General features: G+C 47.8%; 1 protein-coding gene and 1 pseudogene across 4 annotated transcripts; both read left to right on the top strand.

Annotated features, from left to right (window-relative positions):
* The first annotated feature begins 3,106 nt into the window (after window positions 1–3,106).
* Window positions 3,107–12,682, top strand: OTX2 (orthodenticle homeobox 2). Of its 4 annotated transcripts, none has more exons than XM_012807978.1 (5): window positions 3,107–3,207; window positions 3,359–3,424; window positions 7,930–8,145; window positions 9,108–9,259; window positions 11,033–12,682. In XM_012807978.1, the coding sequence occupies exons 3-5, from the start codon at window positions 8,049–8,051 to the stop codon at window positions 11,651–11,653; spliced, it is 870 nt and encodes a 289-aa protein (XP_012663432.1). In that variant the 5' UTR covers window positions 3,107–3,207; window positions 3,359–3,424; window positions 7,930–8,048; the 3' UTR covers window positions 11,654–12,682. The 4 variants fall into 4 exon arrangements, with proteins under 4 accessions (XP_012663432.1, XP_012663430.1, XP_003794451.1 ...); XM_012807976.1 differs by having other exon boundaries at window positions 9,084–9,259; XM_003794403.2 differs by having other exon boundaries at window positions 3,107–3,424.
* Window positions 12,683–15,507: 2,825 nt separating this feature from the next.
* The window catches only part of LOC100946417, a 71,775-nt pseudogene continuing 63,485 nt past the window's right edge, over window positions 15,508–23,797 (top strand).

Raw genomic sequence — 23,797 nt, 5'->3', positions numbered from 1 at the left:
TGAACAGATAGGAAGTTCAAGAACTTACTGAAAATCAAGAGTTAGACTTTTCACCCAAGAAGTCTCTTTTCTTCCACCAGCATCTAAAAGGTTTTCAGTAAAACAAGCCAGCCCCCCTCCCCAAAGCCAGTGGCTTTTGTCCTGTCCTAGAATAGGGTTTGTGGGGACTGTACCTGAGCCGGGCTGTCTGCAATTTCCAAATTGACAAGAAGAGACTGGAAGATAAAGAGCATGTTCTTACAGGTGAAGAGCAATTTTGCAACTTTTCCAGGCGACACCCAGGAGAAAGCTTGCCTGCTACCAACTGCTGCCGAGTCTGGGCAGAATTCCTCTAGAAAGAAAAAGAAAGTCTTTCTTTCCCCCGTCTGCCTTTCTGTTTCTAGTTCTCTTTCTCCTCTCTGTCTCTCTCTCTCTCTCTCTCTCTCCCTCTCAGATCCAATCTTTTAAGAGCTTCAGCACATTGCTAAGCTAAAGGGAAATTCTCTTTGATAAAGCGGTGTTTCCAGCTTCTGGGTTTTAAAACCTAAATCTATATTCAAATCTGGCTGAAGGTGTGTTCTGGGATTTATGAAAGCCTCTTAAAGGGGTAAATTTACCAAACCGTGACAAAATCATCACAATCTTACTTTAGACATCTGAAGTGGATGAGAATTTTAAAGAGACCCTTGTTTATTTAACACTGTCCATTTCCAACCCGTGGTTTATTGGCCCGGTATTCCTGCGAATATTAGACTAGAGGGCAAAGGAGAAACAGGAGCTGTCTGCCGCTGGCCGCTGGAGGGGGAAAAGCCCTCCCACGCCCCACCGCACAGAAATCTGCCCCTGACAGACGGAACCGAGAACCTTCGGGAGATTCAGCTGCCCCCGTCATTTGGGAGGACATCGCTCACCCCATTTGGGGATTGAGGGTTTTCCCCGACCCTGGACCTACAGCAACTGGATCTCTCAGTCCAAAATGTTTCACTTACTTGGTGGAGATCGCAAGCGCGTGTTGGGCTATTTCTCCACCCCATCCCACCTCCACCATCCTCAAGGCCTCCCTCGGCCCTTCCCCTCCGCCGGATACACAAGGACCATTTTTCTTTTCGCTCTTTGATGCTTTAAACATGATTGTGATCAAAATTGGGGGAAACGCTATCTTTTCTCAGGGTAGGAAGGAGACTTTGCTCCAGGCAATCGGAATGGATTTGCCTTGCCTTCATAGAAAGCATCATCGCTGAGACCCAGCGCTCCCGACCAGTGCCTCCAACAGTCAGCGCAGTGCGAACCATCCCGCCCGGGGCAGCAGCTCCCCTCCCGCCTCCCTCCCGAGTTAAAGGCTTTGAGGACAGTCACCAGGTGTTTCAGTACAGTGGGGGCGGGGTGAGAAAAAAAGGTCCGTACTCACCCTCCCCCCCAGCCCCCAGAAAGTCTCGACTCCTGGCAACACGACAGCCAGCCGGTCACCGGACTGGAGCTACTGCCGAGGGCCGGGAAGGAACTGGGCGTGCCCAGGGCCGATTTGGGGCCTCTCCAGGAGTTGAGGGGGCGCCAGGGCCCAAAGCTCTAGAAACACCTGCGAAGGGGCCGCAGCCGCGGAGTCTCCGGCCCCAGGCCGAGCTTGAGTTCCAGCCCAGCCCGGCTGCCGAGGGCTTGCAGCCTCGTGCGCACTCCCGTAATTCGTTAATTGCTGTAAATCCCAAGGACGGCCACATTTGATTACACATACAGTATAAGAACCGACAACAAAGCGACGAATTAATTACCAACTTCATTAACATAGGTCCCTAAATTAAAGGCAGCGAGCTGTTTCTCTGGGCCCACTTGCCACAGTGGTGGTACTGGTGGTGGTGGTGGGGGGAGTTAGGATGGGATTTTCTTTTCCTGCAATGGAAGTTGTGTGGGAAGCACTGTGTTCTGCTCCTCCGCCCCCGTTCACACGCACTCGGTAGTTCCACGCCCTCCCCCAACATTACTCTGCTTAAGCTCTTTCTGCTTTTCTAGGGACTTCAGATTCTTGTCAAAGCGGTCGGGTCCCTGCTCTCTGTGTCAAGAGGAAAAAGTTGGGCTGGGATCTCTCTCTCCAGGTCCTGTTCCCTGGCCCCCCATACTTCCCAGCCTTCCGGCTTTCAGCCCCGGACTCGCGTGGCGCCAGCCCAGTTAGCTCCGGCCGGATGTCAGGCGGTCGGTGGCGTTTGTTCTAACACAGAAACTGTTTCCAACCCGCCTGGGGCCTGGTTCTGACGTTGCCTCCCCCACCTGGTGCCGTCCCCAAACTTGCAGCCAGCAAGGACTGACCTGACCCCACGGCTTTCCCTAAAGTAGCTGCGGGATCAAACATGGGTGGTTGTGTTCTTTACAGCCTGTCCTGGGCTCCTCTCCTCCCCAAACCTTGCGCCCATACCGAAAGTCCAAGTCGCTAGTTCCGGGACCAGAGGATGCTTACAAGGGCAAAAAGAATAGAGAAGACACTTGAGTTTTTAAAAATAGTTTGTTCTTGCTCTTGTTTATCTGTCTGTCTCCTCTGCATGCCCGCACCTCCCTCCCAGGCCTCCTTTCTTTGCCCTTTCTAGCCCTCGGTGTGGTCGGGCCCTCCTGGAGACCTCACAGTCCTGGTTTTGAGCTCCCAGCTGACTTGTTTTCGGCGTCCGATCCACACACTTATTCCCGGAGTTGAAGCCGATAACCACGTCATCCCCACACCCATCCTCCCCCAGCCTTTACTTTAGTATTTTTATCTTCCTATCTTACAGTTGTATGGGTTTTTTGTCTTCCCTTCCCCAAAATAAAAAACAAACAAGGAAATGGGGGAAAGGAGTAAAGGAAGAAGAGGTAAAGAAGGCAGGGGAGGCCGCCTGTCCGTCATTTTAATTACACAATTAGTTCACACGCTCCAGCCCATAACGTATATTTTAAGCGGAGTCCAGTGTCTTTCAAGAACATTCTGATAATGTCGGAGGCCTGGATTTGTTGCCTGCTCGTCCCCCCGAGCAGCAGCGGCCTGTTTTCCTCCCCCTGTTGTGTGTTTTTATTATTTTCCCTCTGGCTTAGATGTGTCAATCATTCTCTCTCTGCCATTGGTTGGAGAGTTTGCGTCAAAAAGTTGCCAGAGAGGCGCTTTCTCAGCAAATCTCCCTGAGAGCGGGACCGACCTCAGCTCCAACTCAGCCTCCACTGTGATTAAAAATAAAAATCGCTAGAGCAGCCTTCACGTACCACATCTACTTCGTGTGTATCGCAGAGGCCCCATGCGTGTTTTGAACTCTAGCCCCTTCCTCATTTTCTGCCCCCTTTTAAAAACAGTTTTGGTTGCGTTTGACTTTTTATGGAAGGGTGAAGACTGCACGGTTTCTAACCCTATATTCTTGCTTTCTTTTAGGATAGCTGGTTATTTGGAATTTTGAAGGATAATCTGATTTTTTCCGACCTCCCACGCCGCTGTAAGGTAAGCGCACGTCTGTCTCACCTGTCTGTGCCCGCATCCATGTGTACCGCCGTCTGCCATCGCCCCAATACCTCCAACAGCCCCGCCGCGGGCCCTCTGATGTATTTTTTTTCTCTTACAAATTTTGAAGTGTGTAATAACGATCACTGCAAAAAATGTCTGATGTGGAGACGAAAGCAGGAGTGGGCGAGGGAGAGAGCATGCTTGGGGGGCGGCCGCTTCCATAAAATGTACTCGAAAACCCCGAGAGCCTAAGCGGGGGTGTTTGGGAAGGTTTTGTTTGTGGTTTTGTTTTTTATGTCAACGCCGTTCGGGACTTCTCCCCTGGATCTGTGTGCCCACCCCCTTTGGTTAGGGTCGTTTGGATGGATTCCAGGGACGTTTTAAAAGTCTGAGACAAAAAGATGCAGATGTATCCTGGGGGTGGAAACTGTTCAGAACGTAGGCCCCTCCTCGGCCGCGCGCTCGCGGGCGGGCCGAGCCGGCAGCAGCCTCCCGCGCCCCTGCGGGCCCTCAGGGAGCCGGAGCCGCAGCAGCCCCAACGGATGCGGAGGCTGCAGGGAGCGCGGCCGCTAGTCAGACGGCGCCGGACACTCGCCCCTTGCCGGCGACTCCTGTCCCCGAGCCCAGAGCAGCTCTGTTCTCAGCCGCTTACGAAAGCTTCTGGGACTTCTTTTTGTTTTTAATCACTGCCCCACATTGCCAAAAAATATTTAAAAACCCAAAATCAAAACAAAAAAAAACTGTGAGTGCAATTACTCCCCTCCCTCCCTCCCCCCACACATAGTTGTCCTGGTCCCGAGACCGGGGTCACCAGGCCAAGCGATCGTAGAAGAAACGTTTTTCAACCTGACTTTGCCCGGGACAGTACCGGGTCCGCGCCGCGCAGCCCAGGCACGCACCTGGGGCGGCCAGAAGTAGAGCAGAGTGGCCCCTGCACCTCCTGAGGCCGCGGCCAGGCGGAAACCAGGAATCCTTACGCTGGGGACCGAGGCCCTTAGCTGCTCTCCTGCTGGGGCAGCTGCAGGGTCCCTTGGCGGGCTCGTGCACTCCCTTCCCGGGCTCGGGGACAACGAGGTGTAGTGGGTCGGGGCTGCGCCGGGCCCTGGGGCTCGCCAAGGCCCATCTTCTGCCTGTCTGTCTCTGACGGCACCGGGCCTGGGCGACATGTCGCGCCTCAAACTCAGAAGAAGACTTGGAGTTGCTGCGTTCAAATGACTCTTGCGATCGTATGTGTGGTCTGAGGACGCATCTGGGGGCGTCCAAGTCTCCAGTCCGAATTCCTTCGCGCTGGCTTTTGCCTCCTGAACAGACCAGCAGTGTGCGGGAGAGAAGGCCGCGCGGCGCCGACCTGCGGCGGGGGATTACGCGGGGCGGGGACCCAGACATCGCCCTCTGAAATTCTCCCTGCATCCTTAGAGCTGCGGGTCAGGATTTAAGTCAGGATTTCTCTCGCCGGTCTTGGGACTTTTCACAGTCCCCCAAAGTTATTAGCAACAGACTCTCCCGTCTCCTCCCCTACAAGTCAGGTAGACTCCCAGGCCTCGCGCACCGCTCGCGCCGGGCTCTCTACTAAGGATAATTAATAGTCAGGGCCAACCCCGTTGGCAAGTTTCTTCCCCCCTCCCTTGCGGGTGGCATAGTTGTTTGATTCCCTGAGGCCAAAAACTTTCCCTCGAGTTCACGCGAGAGGCCCGCGCCGGCTGCTCTGCGCGGTGCCCACGAACCTCCTTTTCTTTCTTTCCTCCTCTTCGTGTCTCCCCAGCAGCAGGCCAGTCTCCAGTCCGCAGAGTTTTGTTTCCTTTCCATCATGCAGAAAATTAATCAGCCCGGATGAGAAGCAGAGCTGAGCACGGCGGCCTGTAATTAAGGGACGTGTGCCCCTCGGATTATCTCGTTAGTTTATCAAGAAAACATTTATTATAATTAATTCTCGGACGAGGTAATTATTGTTGAGCGAGGACACAGCAACTGGTAGATGGGCTCCTTGGAAAAAAAAATAAGGGGGGGAGATTGTGGAGGGAAGCGACAGATTGCACGAATTGACCGTTAGATATAAGGCTGCGCGGGCGACGCGGACAGTGGAGCGGGACCTCGAGCGCCGGGCCTGCGGCTGAGGGCTGCCGGGCAGGGACCTAGACCCACTCGCGCCCGAGGGTGCGGGAGCCTGCCGGCTGCGGACTCGCTGCGCGATCGCCGTCTGCTCCTAGGTGTGAGTTCTCCAGAGGACACCGCGTGAGCAGTCAGTCATACAGAGACTCAGATTTTTGAAAAGGTATTTCTTTTCCCCTTTCTGAACTCTGCTTGGAGAGGAAAAGAGAAAGGCGTCCCTACGCGGCTTTGGAAGTTAGGTGGAAAGGCCCAGGCCCCTTTTTTGGAGAATGCCGAGGCTGACTGTTGAAGAGTACCTGGTGGTTTCGTTTTTGTTTAACTCTTCCTTTTAAAGGTGGACCCCAAAATTGTCTGTCTGGAGAATTTTAGCCGTTGTTTGCAATGGTAAGGCCGAAGGAGCTTCAGGGAGAATGTAGGTCCTGGTGCTTTCTGGCCCCGGCGTTTGTTTTTCCGATTGGAATGTGCTACTTTCTTCTATGATGTGTCAGGCACTTCTAATTGGGCCAGAGCTCGGCAGAGGAGAGCAGTTCTATATTTCTGTTGTGCACATCTGATATGATTTCAGGGCTGTCTGCAGTACTGTAGTTCAGAACTTTCCACGGGATTGAGATTTTATTAAACAAAAGATCTCCAGCTTAGCGGCTGTTTAAACAAATCAATATGATTAATTTAAAAGAAGTACTATTTCCACAGATCCCAAATAAAGCATCATGAAAAGAAGAGATTACAAAATACAAAGTCTTTGTTGTAGGAGCAACTAAATTAATTTCACTAATGAATAATACAAACTCCTGCAGGAAGGACATTTATAGAGTTACATGAAATTAGATTTTAGGATTAAAAAAGCATGATTTGGGGGCTCAGAATTTGTATCAGGAAGAAATTGCTGTTACCAAGTTCCATTTGTGGAACTTTCTGCCTTGATGTCTTAAGCAATGCATATATGAAGACACAGGGTCCTTAAAACTCAATGGGATCTTAGTAAAAGTAAGAGAACCCCTAATCTTGCATCTGCCATCTTGAAGTCGTTTCACAGAGTGTCAAAGTTTCAAAGTAGAGATCCTTGTTGCATAAGTGCCACATTTAAGGAAAATAAAAGCCAAACTTGCAAACTGCCAACCTATACTAACATCTATTTGAGGTCTCTGTACTGGGGGAGGAGGGCACTTAGCTGAAGCAAGCAAATAACATTTCTTCATCTTCCTTTTTTCTCCCCTTCTAAGTTCTTTTTCTCGTAGGATTGTAGGAAAATTGAAAGATAGGGAAAAATTCTATTAGTTTCACAACTTTGGGTGTTTGTGTATCTACATTCTTCAAAACTGAAATGCGCAAAAAGCACTTGAAGTTAACAGGAAACTCTGCTGCAGCTGCCCAGGACCCAAATGTCTGAAAATTTGCCTCCCGCAGGATCTGCAGCCTCCACACATCAAAATCCATGTGGAAACGGCTTGCACTACAATGAGCACCCATACTACTTGCAAATGTTGTGTCTTGTCATTATCTCATTGGTGGGATTCTAACTTTACTTCACAATTTCTGGCAAGCCTTGTGCCAGCCAATTTTGGAGACTTTTTTTTTTTGCAATATGTTTAAATATTCGATGGGCATCTATTAAAAGTTAAATACTTGTTTGTTTAGCTTGAGTTCTTTAGACACTTATAATCAAGGTTCTCCAAAACCCTAATAAATCTGTTACTTACCTCGAAATCTAATTACCCAGACTACTAATTAGGTGAAAATGTACTGGAAATGACTTCAGATGTAGAATAATAGTGGTTGAGTCGTTTCCCCAAGTTTGTGGTTTAGTAAGTTGGTATTTTAGATGTTAAATGCGCTGACATTTTAGGTTCACAGCAGTTGAAAGTGGTAAAAAGCTAAGATAATTAAAATCTCTGCCGTGGAAAGGCAACAGTCTGGGGAGAGGTAGATTTCTTGAATTGTTTCTTTGTTTCTCACCAATGGGCTTTGTTATCAGCATTATTTATTTAGCCAAAGAGTTCTTTGTCTCCGCAAATGGCCCCAATCAAGTTTTGTTTGAGACAATTAGCTAGTGCCAGCCAATGAGTCCTATGCAAATGTAGGGGTAGGAATGCAATGTGTGCATTTGAAGGCGTGGGGTTTTGTTCCTGGGGAAGGCAGATTGTAATTGCTTTCTTCGGGTACTTTTTTTTAAAGTTTAGAGTGGGGGGTGGGGAAGACTGGTTTATCTGGTCTCTTTCCATCCCCTCTAGTTTCTGAACAGCTGGGGGTCAGAGGGGGGTGGGGGTGTCTGCAAGTCCTTTAAAAGCCTCTGCCTGGCCTTCCACCATTTTTATTTAGTGGTGGAACTTGGTAGAGCTGCTACCTCCGAAGCAGTAAACCAGCACCTGTTTGTCTGTTTGCTTTTCCCTTAGTTCTACCACCCTAAACCCAGCCATCAAGGACCCTGAACGTGTCCACCCCTGGCGAATCAAGACCTTCTAGCTGGGTCCCCCCACTTTGGGCTGACTTTGCGCCTACAAACAACCTTAGCATGATGTCTTATCTCAAGCAACCGCCTTACGCAGTCAATGGGCTGAGTTTGACCACTTCGGGAATGGACTTGCTGCATCCTTCCGTGGGCTACCCAGGTGAGTGAGCCCTTCAGCATTCCCATGCCCACCCCGCCGGCATGTGACACCCTGTTTCTCCCAGGCACTGGGACTGGCAGTCACATCGTCCCCATCCCAGCTCCAGGCGAGGTCCCCACTGGGTTTTTCTTCTGAAGAATCAGCCCCTGGGCGTTTACTGACAAAGGAGAGAACTGAGGTTGGGAAGAAGTGAGTAGGTGGGTCTCCAATAGTTAATTTGAGTAAACAGGGCACATGCTTTGGGTTGGCGTTAAGGAAAGTTACTGCCCTTGTCATTTGGGTGAGACGCCTGTCCCCTTATATCGATGTCCAGTTCCTCAGAAGTGCTCACTTGGAGAAGCTGAGTTTTCTCTCCCTAGATCTTCAGTGCTGGGCTTTGCAGTTTTCTCCTCCACGCCTGGGGCTTACCCCCTGACCTCCAGGCCTTGCCGCTTTAATTCTGAGAGGTGACTGCCCCCCAATGCTGATGCTTTCCTTTCTATCAGATCTGTTTAAAATTCTCTTGGTAGAAGTAAAAACTGTGTCCCCATTTTAAAGATGGAGGAACAAAGGCCTTTGGAATGCTAAAAACCATGGCGCGGGATGGAGAGTTGCCCCATCAGTCCTGCTGCCAGCCCTCGAGATCCTTTGACTTCACAGAATAGATTTTCTGTTTGTGTTGTGGTTTGGGGGGTTGATTTTGAAGGATTTGGGGGGTTTGCCTGTTTTAAAAATTTTGTTTGTCATGTTAACTTTCCAAGTGATGCTCTGTTTGGGAGCAGGAAGAGAGAGCGGGGCTACTCTGAAAGGGGCAGTGTGTGCCCTGGGCCAGGCCCGGGAGAGCATTGGGGTCTCTGGGTGGAAGGGCTGAGAGGAGAGGGGACTGCAGTGGGCGGTGGGGGGAGTCAGAGGATCCATGGAAACCCCTGTGACTGAGAAACTGCTCCCCCACCCTAAAGGGACCTGGGCTTCTTGTCCCGCAGCCACCCCCAGGAAACAGCGCCGGGAGAGGACGACATTCACCCGAGCGCAGCTGGATGTGCTGGAAGCGCTGTTCGCCAAGACACGTTACCCAGACATCTTCATGCGGGAGGAGGTGGCGCTGAAAATTAACTTGCCTGAGTCCAGGGTGCAGGTAGGGCAGTGAAGACAAAGCCATACCTCCTGGCTATCCCTCTCCCAAGTGTGGAGTATGTTGAAGACCAGAAGAGCCCCTGGCCTTTGAGAGGACCAAAGGAAGGCCTGAATCTCCAAATGCTGGTTCAGGGGCCAGGAAGCTGTTCTCTCTCACCCCTTTTTGCCTCTCCATCTTGACTTAATACTAGAAGCAAGGGTCTTCCTGGGCCAAGTCCTAGAGCCCTTGATTGACAGACAGAGACCCAGCCTTGGGCAGATTTCAAGGGTAGTCTTGTGGTATTTAAACCTCACTCTTTCCCTGTGTGCAAATCCTCCCTATTCTTGTGAACTTTTAGGTTTGAAAGAAGCTTAGCTCCTAGACAGTTGAAATATTTTTACTGATGAAGAAACAGAGTAAATGACTTGCTCAAGGTCACACCTAAGTTGGATGGCAGAGCCAGGCTATAGAAATAGCTGGTGCTTTTACTAAGTAAGACAAATACAAATTGTGTTTTCTTTGACTTCTTAAGGAATAAACAGATTTGCTAGCTCTGAGAAATGTAATAGGTAAAATATCTATACATAATATTCCTCATGACAGTCCCCAAGTCCCCTTGTTTTAGTCTCCTTAAACTTAAACTAGAGGGGGACAACTCCAACTTGCCTGGAGAGCAAGCCCCATACAGAGTTCTGTGGAAAGAGTATTTAGCACCTAAACCACATACTGGGAATTTCCTTCAGCTAGGATGCTTGTGAAAGTGCCAGACATCAGTGTGAACTGCAAATCAGAAAATGCCTTTTCAAAGTAGACGGAAGAAGTTTTAGCAGTTGTGAGGCTTGAACTAAATTGTCAGTAGAAGAAAATAAATGGCTCTGTATGGTAGGTGGTGCTGAGCCTGGAGTTGGTGATACCACCTTCAAGAGCTTACTCAAGAAGATAGCTAAGGACTTGGAGCCAGAAAATTCCAGTAGTTTCTCTGATAAGCCCCCGCACACATCAAATATAGCTCCTTCAATGCATAATATGAACAGGGAGGGTAAAGAGAATTTTTAAAGTTGCAGGCAGAGCTGATGACCAGGTAAAAATAGCACAAGAAAGTGAATCTGTGTGCCGAGTGCCACTGCTCTGAAGTCTCAGACTGGTCTCAGAGACTAGCAGACAGGTTTATGCTTGAGCTGAAAGCAGAGTCCATACAAGTCACTCCACTTACCCTAAAGAAGCAAATAACAGCTTTCAGACCTCTGTCCTCAAAAGATTCCTGTCTCCTCTTTGGAGGTTTCTCTTGTGAGTCTTCCAGGAGAGACAAAGTAGGGTGATGGGAGCAATTCTCCCTGGAAGGCGGACTGTGAATTGTTTGAATTTAGGTTGTTCTTACTGACATTTAATGACAGATTATTTCTTCTCATTTCTGTTTCCCTCCGAAAGACATAGATACGTTCTATTTCACTGGGAGAGTGTTCCAGAATATAGCTGGTTCTGTGTGTGTGCTAGAAGGGAAATAAGATAGGAAAAGAGGTGGAGAGCTTTTTAGTTGTATGATTTGGGGATTATCTTAAATTTTATTGTTCTGGGCTAGGATAAGGCAGAGTTAAATGCTTCTAGACAGAGCCTCCCAAGCATTCCTATAATTCCAGGATTCTAGTGAGAGTTCCATGTACTAGGTCTTCAGTGGAGGGGAGATTGTCTGCTTAGCTGATCTGCCCCTGTAGGACAGACTTACAATCTGGGAGCCACTGTTGTCCCTAGAGGAGTAATTGAAACCATGTTAAAGATGTTTCTTTTCCTTTCAAGGTATGGTTTAAGAATCGGAGAGCTAAGTGCCGCCAACAGCAGCAGCAACAACAGAATGGAGGTCAAAACAAAGTGAGACCTGCTAAGAAGAAGACATCTCCAGCTCGGGAAGTGAGTTCAGAGAGTGGAACAAGTGGCCAGTTCACTCCCCCCTCTAGCACTGCAGTCCCAACCATTGCCAGCAGCAGTGCTCCTGTGTCTATCTGGAGCCCAGCTTCTATCTCCCCACTGTCAGACCCCTTGTCCACCTCCTCCTCCTGCATGCAGAGGTCCTACCCCATGACCTATACTCAGGCTTCAGGCTATAGTCAAGGATACGCTGGCTCAACTTCCTACTTTGGGGGCATGGACTGTGGATCTTATTTGACCCCTATGCATCACCAGCTTCCTGGACCAGGGGCCACACTCAGTCCCATGGGTACCAATGCAGTCACCAGCCATCTCAATCAGTCCCCAGCTTCTCTTTCTACCCAGGGATATGGAGCTTCAAGCTTGGGTTTTAACTCAACCACTGATTGCTTGGATTATAAGGACCAAACTGCCTCCTGGAAGCTTAACTTCAATGCTGACTGCTTGGATTATAAAGATCAGACATCCTCATGGAAATTTCAGGTTTTGTGAAGACCTGTAGAACCTCTTTTTGTGGGTGATTTTTAATTATACTGGGCTGGACATTCCAGTTTTAGCCAGGAATTGGTTAACTGAGTTAGACGGGATGATGCTCAGACTCATCAAAGTTCCAGGAGGCATAGAAGGAAAGTGAAGGGCCTTAAAGGGGCCTGCCAACCAGCAACCTGAAATGGACAGCCAATCTACTTAAGATCCTGTCATAGCTTTAGGTCATTGGTTTTCCTGATTTACAAAGTGATCAAAAGCATTCTAGCTACGCCAACCAAACACCACCAAAAAGAAACAAAGTCAAATAAAACTTAAATTGCCAGGGAAGGGAGGGAAGGTCATAGCCTTCTTAAGCAGAGGTGATCCAATGTTTGAGCCAATCCTTGGTTGAATCTTAGGAATGAACAGTGTCTCAAGCTCATTCACCTTTCATGACCAACTGGTAGTTGGCACTGAAAAGACTTTTCAGGGCTACGTGAATTGTGCGACTGATTGTCCTAGATGCACTACTTTATTTAAAAAAATAATGTCCATAAGGAGTCAATATGTAGTTTAAGAGACAATCAGTGTGTGTCTTATATAAATGGTACATCTGTGGTTTTTAATCTGTGCTAGACTTCAAAACTGTGATCTCCTGTTATTGTATGCAACCTTGAACTCCATCTCTACAGGAGTTCTTCTGTGATTAAATAGGTTATAATTATAAGCAAAATTCAGAGCAACTGAGTACTGATCTAAAATGATTACCTGTGGCTGGAGGGGAACTGCACTGAAACTTTACGACAAAAATATCTCTGGACATGGAGAGTGAGAGAAGAGAAACAAAAGGACACTAATTCATCTGTAATTTACTGTTGGTAAGCCTAGCAGTAAAGAGACATTGGTCAATTGCTCTGACCTTGATGAATTATTAAAGTGAGATCATTGTTGTTTATGCTTGCAAATGTTAACTGGAAAAGTTATATATGCATAAACCTTTTCTTCCTGGATTTGGCAGATATGTATAATTATATTAAAAAGGTTCTAGCACAACATTGGGTCCAGTTTAATTTTACACCAGTATTTATGAATGAGAAGCCTACATTCAGCCTCTCATTTCCAAAACACATTTTTCTTAGGGTAGAGAGGAAATTAGCCAACTATTTGTGCTGTTTCTTTTTTTCTTTTTTTTGGCTAATCTATTGTTGGCCTAGATATGAATGATGGTGGTATGTAAACTTTGTGTGACTTTCTTCTGGATTGCTGATTGAATTTGGAGAGCCTAACAATCAGTCATGAGAATCTTGTTCACCTTGTTTTTTTCCCTCCCCGCCACAAACCTGAACAATTTCTTAGGCACTTTATTTGTGTGTTTTTAGAGAGATCATTTTTTTAAGAAGGAAAGGAAGAATTGGAGTGTCTCTGAAAAAAGTCAGAATGACAAGAATTTCTTGTTTCTATACTCTTATTTGGTTAAAGGGATTTTTTTTCTTTTAACTTCCAAAATATGAGGTGAACATGAGGGAGTGTAATCAGAATCTGAAAGCAGTTCAGGCAGAAATGATTTCTGAACAAAAGAGTTTCAGAAAAGTTTTAGAACCTATAATTTCAGTAGCTGAACATAAGGCCCCCTGGTTAGTTGTGTGTGTGTGTGTATGTGTGTGTGTGTCTGTAAAGTGCTGAGGGAAAAAAAAATAGGTCCTTTTCCAGTTGTACCTACATTCTGTAAACCTGTCACCAGAATAGACAAATGGGCCAATGATCATGGTGCTCTTCAGGTAAAAGCAATATTTAATTTCATTTTAGTTGTCTTATGCTCTTAAATTGGACCAAAATTAGGTGACTCTTGATTGTAACTTTTTAAATGAAGCTTAGCAGTTGCAACCATTTTGTTTTCTGGCTATTTCATGTTTCCATCCCTTGGTGCCCATGCTCTCTTGAACTCTGTAATTTCCCCTCAGAAGTATGTTTCACTGCTAAAGAAAATGCAATAGTTCACAACCAAAACTTAAGGTAAAACCTGGTGGCAAGAATCTCCAGCACCCCTGGTAATATTCATTCTACTGTAGTTTACCCCAAAGTGAAATTGGGCCTTGAGAGTCTTTGCTTAAAGCTTTTCCCAGATTCAGGGTCTTAATCTCCCAGTTTTTCTAACGCAATAGTAAAGCAAACCCGAAATAACCATTTTTCTCACACTGTCTTCCTTTTTCCCTAATGTCCTACAAAGGGTGGGGAAAGGGTACCTTTTCTTTAAAAGCAGTAATGAAGACAAACATCAGTCTATTCAGTAAATAACCAGGTTAGCAGTTTCTCTCCTGAAACTTGAGCAGATGGTGGGGAAGAAGCACTGAACACTCTCTGAAACTAATTTTTTCATCACCTTTGCACAACTTCGTTGAACTGAGACCAGGCAGTTAAATCCCTTTGAATTGAAGGCGAGGTGGAAATGAGCTCCCCGACCAAAGGCAACGGAGGGAGGGAAAGGGGGCGGAGAGAGAGATCTGGCTTAAAGACAACCAGAGAGGTCCACTCCCAGTCAAGACTGGTTTTAATGAAGTTAATAAGCCCAATAATGGTGATATTTGGTGCTGAAATGACGCCGTCCTCCAAAGGGGTCGGGGGCTGCTTCGACTGCACCTCAGCGTTCAGAAGGGGGCGGCGATGCAGACTGCGCTTCTGAGGGCAGGGAGCAGGGCGGGGGTAGGTTGCTTTGCAAGGGTCTGTCGCCCCAAACCTTTATCTTCCCACAGAGATTCTTGGCCCTTTGTGTTTCACCTTGGGAGTGTTTCTTTCCTTCATAGATAAGAAGAGAAATTCAATCAAGTCAATTAAGTTCCGGCTTTCGAAACCTCCAGGTTTTAGATAATGGTCAGTTTCCTCCACTCCTCTCCCACACGGTTTCCCGTAATCTCACCTTTCCTGTGGGTGTCCCCAGCCCAGCCCAGCCCTGTCACCTCCAAAGGCAGGGCACGTCCGAAGGCCCAAGGCGGCCCGGCCAGAGAGAGCAGGGGCGGTGGGGGGCGGCCGGACGCTGCGCCCTCCACCAAGTGCACGACGCTGCCTTTGGAGCTGGGTTTCCCCGTCTCTAACATCCAACCCAAGCTACCGGGGAAAGCGCCCACTTTTGTGCCCTCGTGGTCTGGGCTGGGGCGGAGGCCTGAGGCCCGAGCCGACTCTTCCCTGCGGGCGCCGCCCTCTGGGCTCCTCTCCGGCCCTGGCCGGATCCCCTGACCTCACCTGAGCCGCAGCGCGCCCCACTCGGCCCAGTCCTCAGGCCCAGGGGAAGCCGAGCCCCGCTCCCGCCCAGGCCCAGGGCACAGTCGGCGCGCCCCACCCGGCTCTCTCGCGAGCCCCCAGGTCAGCCGCGGGCCTGGGCGCCCCTCGCCCAGTAACCTCACGGCCTGGCTGGCTTCTAGGTCAGGCGGCTTCGGGGACGGCCCGGCCGGCGGCGAGCGCCCTGGGCCTAACCGAGCTGAAGCCCAGACCGACTGAGCCGGGCCCACGGCCCCCATGGAGGCGCTGCCAGCCCGAGGGGCCCGCGGCCGCCGGCTTTCGTCGTCTCCCCGAGGACGCGCCGCGGACCGCGGACGGCTGGGGAGGAGACCTCTCCTCTGGGGAGGAAAGGGCGAGGCCGCCTCCGCCACCCCGGGGGCTCCAGGCACGTCTGCGGCTCTAGCTGACCGGGCCCAACAGGGCCTGCCTTGGGCCCCCGAGGATCCTCTAGGAAAGCCAGGTGCTTCAGCTAGTGGGTCTGGGGGAGATTGGGCCTCCGCTCGGGGCAGCCTTGGTAATTACTTCAGCTGCCCTTGGTCATCCCTCTTCTCCCACTTCCCTGTATTTCCTTTTTTAACCGGTGCCCTCTCATTCTTTCCGGACCCATGGCAACACTCCGCCGCCCCGAAGTCTGGTCCTGGAGTCGGAAAACTGTCCCTTCTGCGTCCCGGGTAGTGCCAAGTTGCCTGGCAGCCCATTCCGGTTACCTGCAGGGCAAAGGCTTCACTCAAGTGCCCGCCCCCACTTAACCAGAAGCGGGCACCCCGGCGGCCAGCTCTGGCTAGCACGCAAGTTCGAACCCGCATCTCATACCCGCTGAGAACCTCGCAGTTGTTAGCAGGACAAAGCTGTAACCCAAAGCTATGCGTGCCTGTGCTAGGTGGTGTTTACTGCATACAGGAATTCGGTTTCAACCATGCAAAAGAGGGACACAAAAGAGCCGGGTGGGACACCCGTGCATCCTACACAAATGGAAGCGGACATACTAGAAAACAACCAGAATGGGAAGATGCAGGGTCAGATTCAGCCGTGACTTCCGCCTGGTACTTGCCTTCCTTTGAATCCGTAAAGGACAGCAGTCTCCCTTTCCTGCCACTGAAAGGTTCAAGCCCCATCACTCATCTGCATGCCCAGAGCTGCGACTAATGCCCTGGGCATTTCCTAAAGCACCTGAGCCCCGTAGGCGTTGGGTGTCCTGATAAAACTTGATTCTCCTAGTCGCTCCATTTCTACCCTTGGGTTAATGTGATACAAAAGACGGGAGCCCCTGGAACTTTCCCTTAGCATGGGGAAAACAAAACCCATCCCAATGTTTTTCGGTATTAGGCTCTGAAACTGCAGATTATAGGATTTGTCTCGGACAGAATTAATGTTACATGGAAAAGCTAGTGCTCTGGTGCATTGAGACGCTTTGGCGTAGGATTGCTGGGAGCATGTCTTCCAAACTGCCTGTTAATGGCAACAGGAGACATTCAATAATAATAACTTTTTTAAAAACCTGATTAAATTAAAATCTAGGCATTATTTGGAAAGGGTAGTTTCTCCGATGTAAGCAATTCGAAGGAAACGGAACCAAATCCTGAACTAGAGGAAGCGTCTGCCTGCAGCAGTGGCTGGACAGGAGGAAGCAGGCATGCCTTTGAAAAGCTTTCCACTAAGCAGTGGTCCTCCCGGCTAAGGGAGGCCCCCCAATGCTAAAGAGAAACAGCTAGACTTCCTCTCTTGCAAGCAGCGTGTTTTATGTTTAAAAACCAACCTACTGTCGGCTGCAAACAAAACAATAAGCAAATTCAAATAAAGGAGCCCTACCAAGTCCAACCCATTTGGTCAAAGATAACGGCAGGTGCCAGAGCAGCCGGGCTATCACTAGGGGAGGGTCGCTTCAAATTTTCTTTTTCTCCTGGAGGGAAAGTCAGACAACATGAAGTCTCTGATTCATTTTTATTCTAAATCTCTCTACCCTTTACTTTTAATTCTTAGTGGAAACATGGTATTCTGAAAAAGCAAAACAAAAAAGAATCCCACAGTAAATATAATGGTAAGTGTGCAAAGTTTGAATTGACTTGTTTCAGCACCTGAAGGAAAAAAGATATCTAAGAATCAGATGGAATCCTCCACCATCCTCCCCACTGCCCCTGCCTTGCTTTGCCTACTGCAGGTGTGCACAGGGAGGCTTTTGATTAAGAATGTCTTGGTCTACTTGACATCATTAGGAGACATTTCCAGCGGAGGGCTACTTTAAAAATAAGATACCTTTTCTAGCTCCCATACCACTGATGACTCCCTTTTTTTGGTCCACCCTGGACTCCCCATGAAGGGATCAGCACATGCCACCTTTGGGAGCCACAGGCCTACTCCCTTACATCCCAGGTTCTCCATGAAACGGCCAGAGAGCACAGAACTTCGAGATAGGGTTTGGGTGGGGTGAAGGCTGTCTGTCTCTTAGGCTCTGCCCCCAGTGTCCCAACTAAACACTGAAACCAGAAAAATCACTCATGTTAGGTAACCTTGAGTTGTTAAAATCTGTTCCTAGAACCAAAAGTCACATTTTAGGAACATAGACCATTAATAAAAATCTCCTTAACATTCAAATGTTTCTAAAATGTGTTGATAGTGGATTACTGGGGCCTAATGGACACCACGTGTGGTAACATGGTCTCTGAGTAGCAGGTTCTGGAGTGGGTGTCTGACCACAGCTACCTGATTATCAGCTTACAGGCAACCCACTTTTCAGCTGCCATATTCTTAAGAAGAGGCGCTCTTTCCGACACAGCCAGACTTTTGTGTTCTTCATTTTAACTGATTTAACAAATGCATAGTGTCTGGAAAGAGAACAGAAAAACCTGCTGCTAGGCGTAGGCAGAGTGGGTCACAGGCCACTGCCCCTCCCCTCTCTGATCTTAATAGAGCACTGTTGTCGAGGCCCCTCCAGGGATATCCTAGCTCTAGGGCGCCTTCACGGGACTCCTGGGCCTCTCTACCTTGGGCTCTGAGTTCAGTCCCTGAAGTGGCTGCTCGCGGGCTTCTACACGCCTGCCATGTCCAGGAAAACTCGAGGGGCTCCCCTACTGGCGTCTGGGAAGACTTCGGGGCGGTGAGTGCAGTCGACAGTGTCAAGGACCTGCTGGCAGAGGCCTGGACACCAGGGAGGATGGGGATTCCGGGGTTTCTCCAGGAAATGTGGCAAAGGCCTGGCATTCTCATTCTCTATGCTCACCTCTCACATAATAAACTAAGCAAAGGAAGGTTCCTATACCTAGGCCATCTCTGGCTGCACAACACACACCGGCATAGCCCCTGGGGGCCTCCCTTTCCGGGCAAGACGTCGTCCCCAAGCTAAAGTCACTCGCAGCATCCAGAGAGGGCACCAGAGGAGGCAGGGAGTCACTCAGGAGGCTCAAGGGCAGCTTTATGGTCAGTGTGTGGGACATCGGGACCACGACCCTGAGCTCGCCCTCCCACCAGCACCACATCCAGAAGCGGACCTGGAAACTGCAGCGCCAGAGCCCTGCTGCGGGCCACACCTGGCAGGCCGCCAGGTCCTCTGCGCAGACGCAGGCTCGAGCCCCAGGGCACAACTTCCTGGCTCTTAGAAGCCTGGAGGCCAGGGGACGTAGAGAGAGGCTTCCCCTCACTGCTTCCGTGGTCTTTGCTAGGATGAGAACATGGCGGTGTGCACGTCAAACAGAGGTGAGCGCTAGGCCCGCCAACTGCCTGTACTGCTGCCCTTCCTGGGCGAGTTCCGAGGTCTGCGTTCCCTCACGCCACCTCCTAGTGATGAAAAGTCCGGGTAACTGAGACTTGCTGGCCCTAAGGCCCGGGCCTAGCACAACCTTGCCTGCTGGGCCCACGTTGGGCCTGCAGCCCGGAACTGAGTTTGTTGGGCCCACACGACACAGCCGGTGCAGTCCCCCAGCTCTCACCAAAGTGCGCCCATCCTGGCGCCCAGGGCCTGGGCAGCCGGCGGAGGCAACTTCCGGTTCCATCTGGAGCCCTGGCGCTGGGCTGCCGAAGAGCTGTTTAGATAACGGGTTTAGCCTGCTGGCCTTCAATGAGTTTTGAGTTAGAGCTTTAGCACACTGTAGGTGCACGTATAGAGCTTTCTCCCCGCCCCTCAGTCCTTCTTCGCAAACTAATCCAAGCAAGTTTGATAACTTTTGAGTTAGGTTGGGTTGGCGATTTCCAACCCACCTTATTTCAATTGCTTAGTGGAGGGGATGTTCTTATATTGGAGGCAGATGTCTGGGCAAAAATAAACTAGAAATACATATGTATATATATAACATATTTGTAATGTAATTGAAGTCCAAAATGAAATTAGGCAATTTTGGAAAGAGATAATACATTATCTTGAAAGCATTTTAAAATTTAAGTTGATGTAAGTCTCTAATTGAAACGCATCTAACAGCCCTTCTCACTGATTAAATTGAGTCTATTTATTTATTTTGGCAGTTTTTGGCTGGGGCCAGGTTTGAACCCACCACCTCCAGCATATGGGGCGAGAGCCCTACTCCTTTGAGCCCCAGGTGCTGCCCAAATTGATTCTGTTTTTTAAATTCTAGTCTAATTTGACCATTCAAAGTGTTGGAAAGCTAACAAAACCCAGTCTATTTGTTAATTACCTTTTACCAAAAGCATTTTATCTTCCGTTTGTTCTTAAAACTGTCCATTTGTTAGGGCCTTCTGATACAGAGGCGGAGAAGTGGAAAATTTCGTACAAACATGCATTCACCACTTTCAAAGACAAATAATTTGAGGTGATTCAAACAAGATTCTTGATTCCTGCCCATTTTAAGTGGGTGCATGGCTTCATCTCCTTCTTTCTTTTGTACATACTGACAAGGTTGAGTGTGTGCATACTTTGAATAAACGATGTCTGACTTGGACTTGTTTTCAGACATTCCTCAAGCATTCTTTGAGGATAGTTGTCTATGGATAGATTTGATAGGACGGGTGAATTGTATGGGATTTTTTTTTTAATCTATGTGTTCAGTGTATATTTTTTCTGTGCAAAAAATCCACAGCTTTCATCAAATTCACAGAATTGCTAACCACCAAGAATTAAGAGCCATTGATCTTTATGATACGTATGTTGGGTGAACTTGGCAATAGAAACTTTGTAGTTCTTGGTAACAACTGGATAAGATGGCAGTCTGGTAAAATTTAAGTCTGCTTTTAATTTTTTTGAAACTTTGATTTTTTTTTTTTTAGACAGAGCCTCAAGCTATCCCCCTGGATAGAGTGCCAAGGCATCACAGCTCACAGCAACCTCCAACTCTTGGGCTCAAGCGAGTCTCCTGCCTCAGCCTCCCAAGTAGCTGGGACTACAAGTGCCCGCCGCAACACCTGGCCATTTTTTGGTTGCAGCCATCATTGTTGTTTGGCGGGCCAGGCTGGGGATTCGAAACTGCCACCTTAGGTGTATGTGGCTGGCGCCTTAGCCGCTTGAGCCACAGCCGCCTAGCCTGATTTTTTTTTTTTTTTAATTGAGACAGAGTTTCACTTTGTCACCCTTGTTAGAGTACTGTGGTGACATAGCTCACAGCAACCTCAAACTCTTGGGCTCAAGCAATTCTCTTGCCTCAGCCTCCTTAGGAGCTGAGATTAAAGGCATTCACCACAATGCCCAGAAATTTTATTTTATTTTATTGTTTAGCAGGCCTGGACCGCGTTCTAACCCACAAGCCCCAGAGCATGTGGCCGACACCCTAACCACTGGAGCTCAGCCAAAGCATTGATTTTTTTTTTTTTTTAATTCCAAGAGTCCCTTTTATTTCTAATTTCTACCCAGTTAGGCCTAATCTGAATTGTTAACCATGAGTCTGTTTATGTATAACAAATTCAAAATTAATAAAATAACTAAACAAGAGGGTTTTTAATGATATCTACTTACTAAGCTTAATGTAAAAAATTTAAGCAATTATCTACTTACAAAATGTAATGCAGAAAACTTAAGTAAATATTTTAATGATTCAGAACAAAAACTCCCGTTATTTAAAACAACATCAAAGCAATTATCTGGCCCTAATTAAAATTTTTAGGAAAATTTATTCTGAATTGGTTCTCTCTTTCCCTCTCTCTGTACATATGTAAATTTATCAACCATGTCTAGGTTTCCCAACATTTTTTATTGAAAAATTTCTTTATTTTTCTTAAAACTTGACAATTGATTGTCAAAGGTGTTCAAAACAACAGGTAAAGGAGGTGGGAACTCCTGAGTGAGTCAGAAGGAAGCACAGCTGTACCAGGCAGGTGAGGAATTTGGGATCAGATGGTAAAGTCTCCTGTAGGAGACCCAGGGTAGAATTGAAATTAAATACTGTTGTCAGCCTATCATTCAGAAGGTACAGACTTGTTCCATTTCCTCCACCCATAACTCCTCAGTTTACTTCCAACCTTGTCTGAGCGTGTATCTTCCATTAGCGCAAAAAGAAGTATAATCTATGGATTTACTTAGCGTTTGGTCCTTGTGGAGAGGCTTCCATTTAGAGTAACCATTGTAGCTAAGATTTGGATCTGGTCCCCAAAATAGTCTGAACTGGATGACCTCAAGCAAGTAGAAGCAAGATACTAGCAATTTATTAAATATCAGTTCCCAAGCCATCACCAGATGATAGCAACCCATGGACACTGTTAATCTCCACTTGATTCAAACTGGTGACTGCAAGGTGGAAGGCAAGGGGTCATCTCTAAGCCATTCCTACAGCTGTCCACAGACTGCAGGTTGAGCCAGTACTGCTGGAGCCTCTTCTCCAGCCTTTTTTCCTTTAAAATTTTCATATCCTGGGCCAGGCACGGTGGCTCATGCCTGTAATCCCAGCACTTGGGAGGCCGAGGTGGGTGGATTGCCCTAACTCAGGAGCTGGAGGCTAGCCTGAGCCAGAGAGAGACCTTGTCTCTGAAAGTAGCTGGGTGTTGTGGCCAGCACCTGTAGTCCCAGCTACTTGGGAGGCTGAGGCAAGAGAATTGCTTGAGCCCAAGAGTTTGAGGTTGCTGTGAGCTATGACCCCATAGCACTCTACCAAGGGCAACAAAGCGAGACTCTGTCTCCCATAAATAAATAAAATAAAATAAAATAATAATTTCATATCCAAAGTCTTTGATCTTTGTTGGTCTAGAAAACAAGAAGACATTATCAAGGAAAATGCCAAGGGCCAAAATGTGGGACCTTAGAATTCAATACCAATTAGAAAGATTGGAAAGATAACTGTGTTCCCTGACCAATAAGCTTTGAACAACATTACTGTGACTATTACTAGAAAAAGCCTCTGGAAGTGTGTGTTTGGTCAAACAATCATCAAGCTTTTAGGGAAAATACACCTTAAAAAATAAAAAGCAAACTCTTATCTAGAATTGGTCTTATTATTTGGAAAATGACTTTATTTTTACAATCGACTCGGTTAGTACAGATCACCATATACTCATTTAGCATAGGGTTCAGGGATAGAAGGAGCAGGAGACAGTGGGGAGTGGGGATGGATGGTGGAGGATACAAGAAAGGGGTATACTAATAAATAAAAGGTGTCCTGTGTGTTGGTGCCTAGAGGGAAATGATGTTAAGTAGCCTGCAGGAGCACTGATACTGTTTGCACTTTTCAAATATGTAGAAGGAACAGTTTTAGCCTCAAATCCCAGATACTCAACTCTAACCTAAAGTCATAGAAGCTTGCTTTTATTGCTTGTTGGAATTATTCCGCCCCTGCTACCTCAATGTCCTAGTTGTAATGATTTTATTTGATTTTGCCAGATTGCTCTAGAGAGGATTGGCAGATGAAAAAAAAAAAAAGGAAGAGATTTCAAAATAATGCAGCTGTTTTAATGATACATTTTTTAAGGTCTGTGTGTTAGAAGTGGGTTACTGATGGTAAAGTTAAAAACAATGATTTTAGGTATTTTTAGCAATAATCTTCTTTGGATGGGATCAAAGACCAACTTGACATATGCAGCATTTCAGTCCTTAGCAAATAATGTTGCAGAGACATCCCACTATGTTGTTCCATAACTTGATTCCTAGATCCTTTGTTTACAACCTTTTTTAATTAACTGGTATTTGCAAACCCTACTTCTATTGTTTGGTATCTTCTCTCAAAAAGGATACACTAAATAAACACAAGCTATAATTGGTAACAGGGAAACAGAGTAGCCACAGATGGGGGTATACAATTGGTAAAGGCACACTCTTTATGTTAAAAAGTCACCAACTGACTGATAAGTGGTGCATTTTGTAACACTGTATGATAGTCTACTGATTGTGAGGAAATAGAGCGTGGAATAAACCTGGAAGTATTGTTACTACTTGAGACGGGCTTTGGCTCCAGAGTCCTGCTGACAGAAGCTTCAAACAGCATAAAGAGAGTCACAGCATTTGCCTGGTCAGATAAGAGGTAAACCATCGTGGTTAGAGTGTTTGGAAGTGATTACAACTTCAGACCTGTCTCCCTTTAGTACCTGTCCTCCCCTGAGGGGGGTCTGGGTCCAGCTCAGAGCCTAGAAGGGGAGGAGACCTGGCCTCTGTCTCTTGGTCTTGTGCTACCACATCATGTTGGTGATGGTGACGTGATGAGATGGATTCCTACATGTGATAAGGTGGTTTACCCAGCCTCTCAAAAATCTGTCTAAACTGGCAAATTTTCTACTTTCCAGAGATCAGTTTTCATTTTAGCTCTAAAACTTTAACATTTGTGTATCTTGGCTCGGCGCCTGTGGCTCAAGCGGCTAAGGCGCCAGCCACATACACCTGAGGTGGCGGGTTCGAATCCCCAGCCCGGGCCCACCAAAACAACAATGCTGGCTGCAACCAAAAAATGGCCAGGTGTTGTGGCGGGCGCCTGTAGTCCCAGCTACTTGGGAGGCTGAGGCAGGAGACTCGCTTGAGCCCAGGAGTTGGAGGTTGCT

Source organism: Otolemur garnettii, unplaced genomic scaffold (assembly GCF_000181295.1).
Source record: "Otolemur garnettii isolate 467f Iridium unplaced genomic scaffold, OtoGar3 scaffold00081, whole genome shotgun sequence".
Taxonomy (NCBI): Eukaryota; Metazoa; Chordata; class Mammalia; order Primates; family Galagidae; genus Otolemur; species Otolemur garnettii.
Note: the sequence above shows the minus strand (reverse complement) of the source record. Positions and strands in the feature narration are given on the sequence as shown.

Bases quoted from the DNA above. Each gene is read 5' to 3' on its own strand.
- OTX2 (XM_012807976.1), top strand. From the start codon at position 8,049: ATGATGTCTTATCTCAAGCAACCGCCTTACGCAGTCAATGGGCTGAGT. The intron at 8,146-9,083 runs GTGAGTGAGCCC...CCCACCCTAAAG, and splicing joins TCCTTCCGTGGGCTACCCAG to GGACCTGGGCTTCTTGTCCC. The intron at 9,260-11,032 runs GTAGGGCAGTGA...TTTCCTTTCAAG, and splicing joins TGCCTGAGTCCAGGGTGCAG to GTATGGTTTAAGAATCGGAG.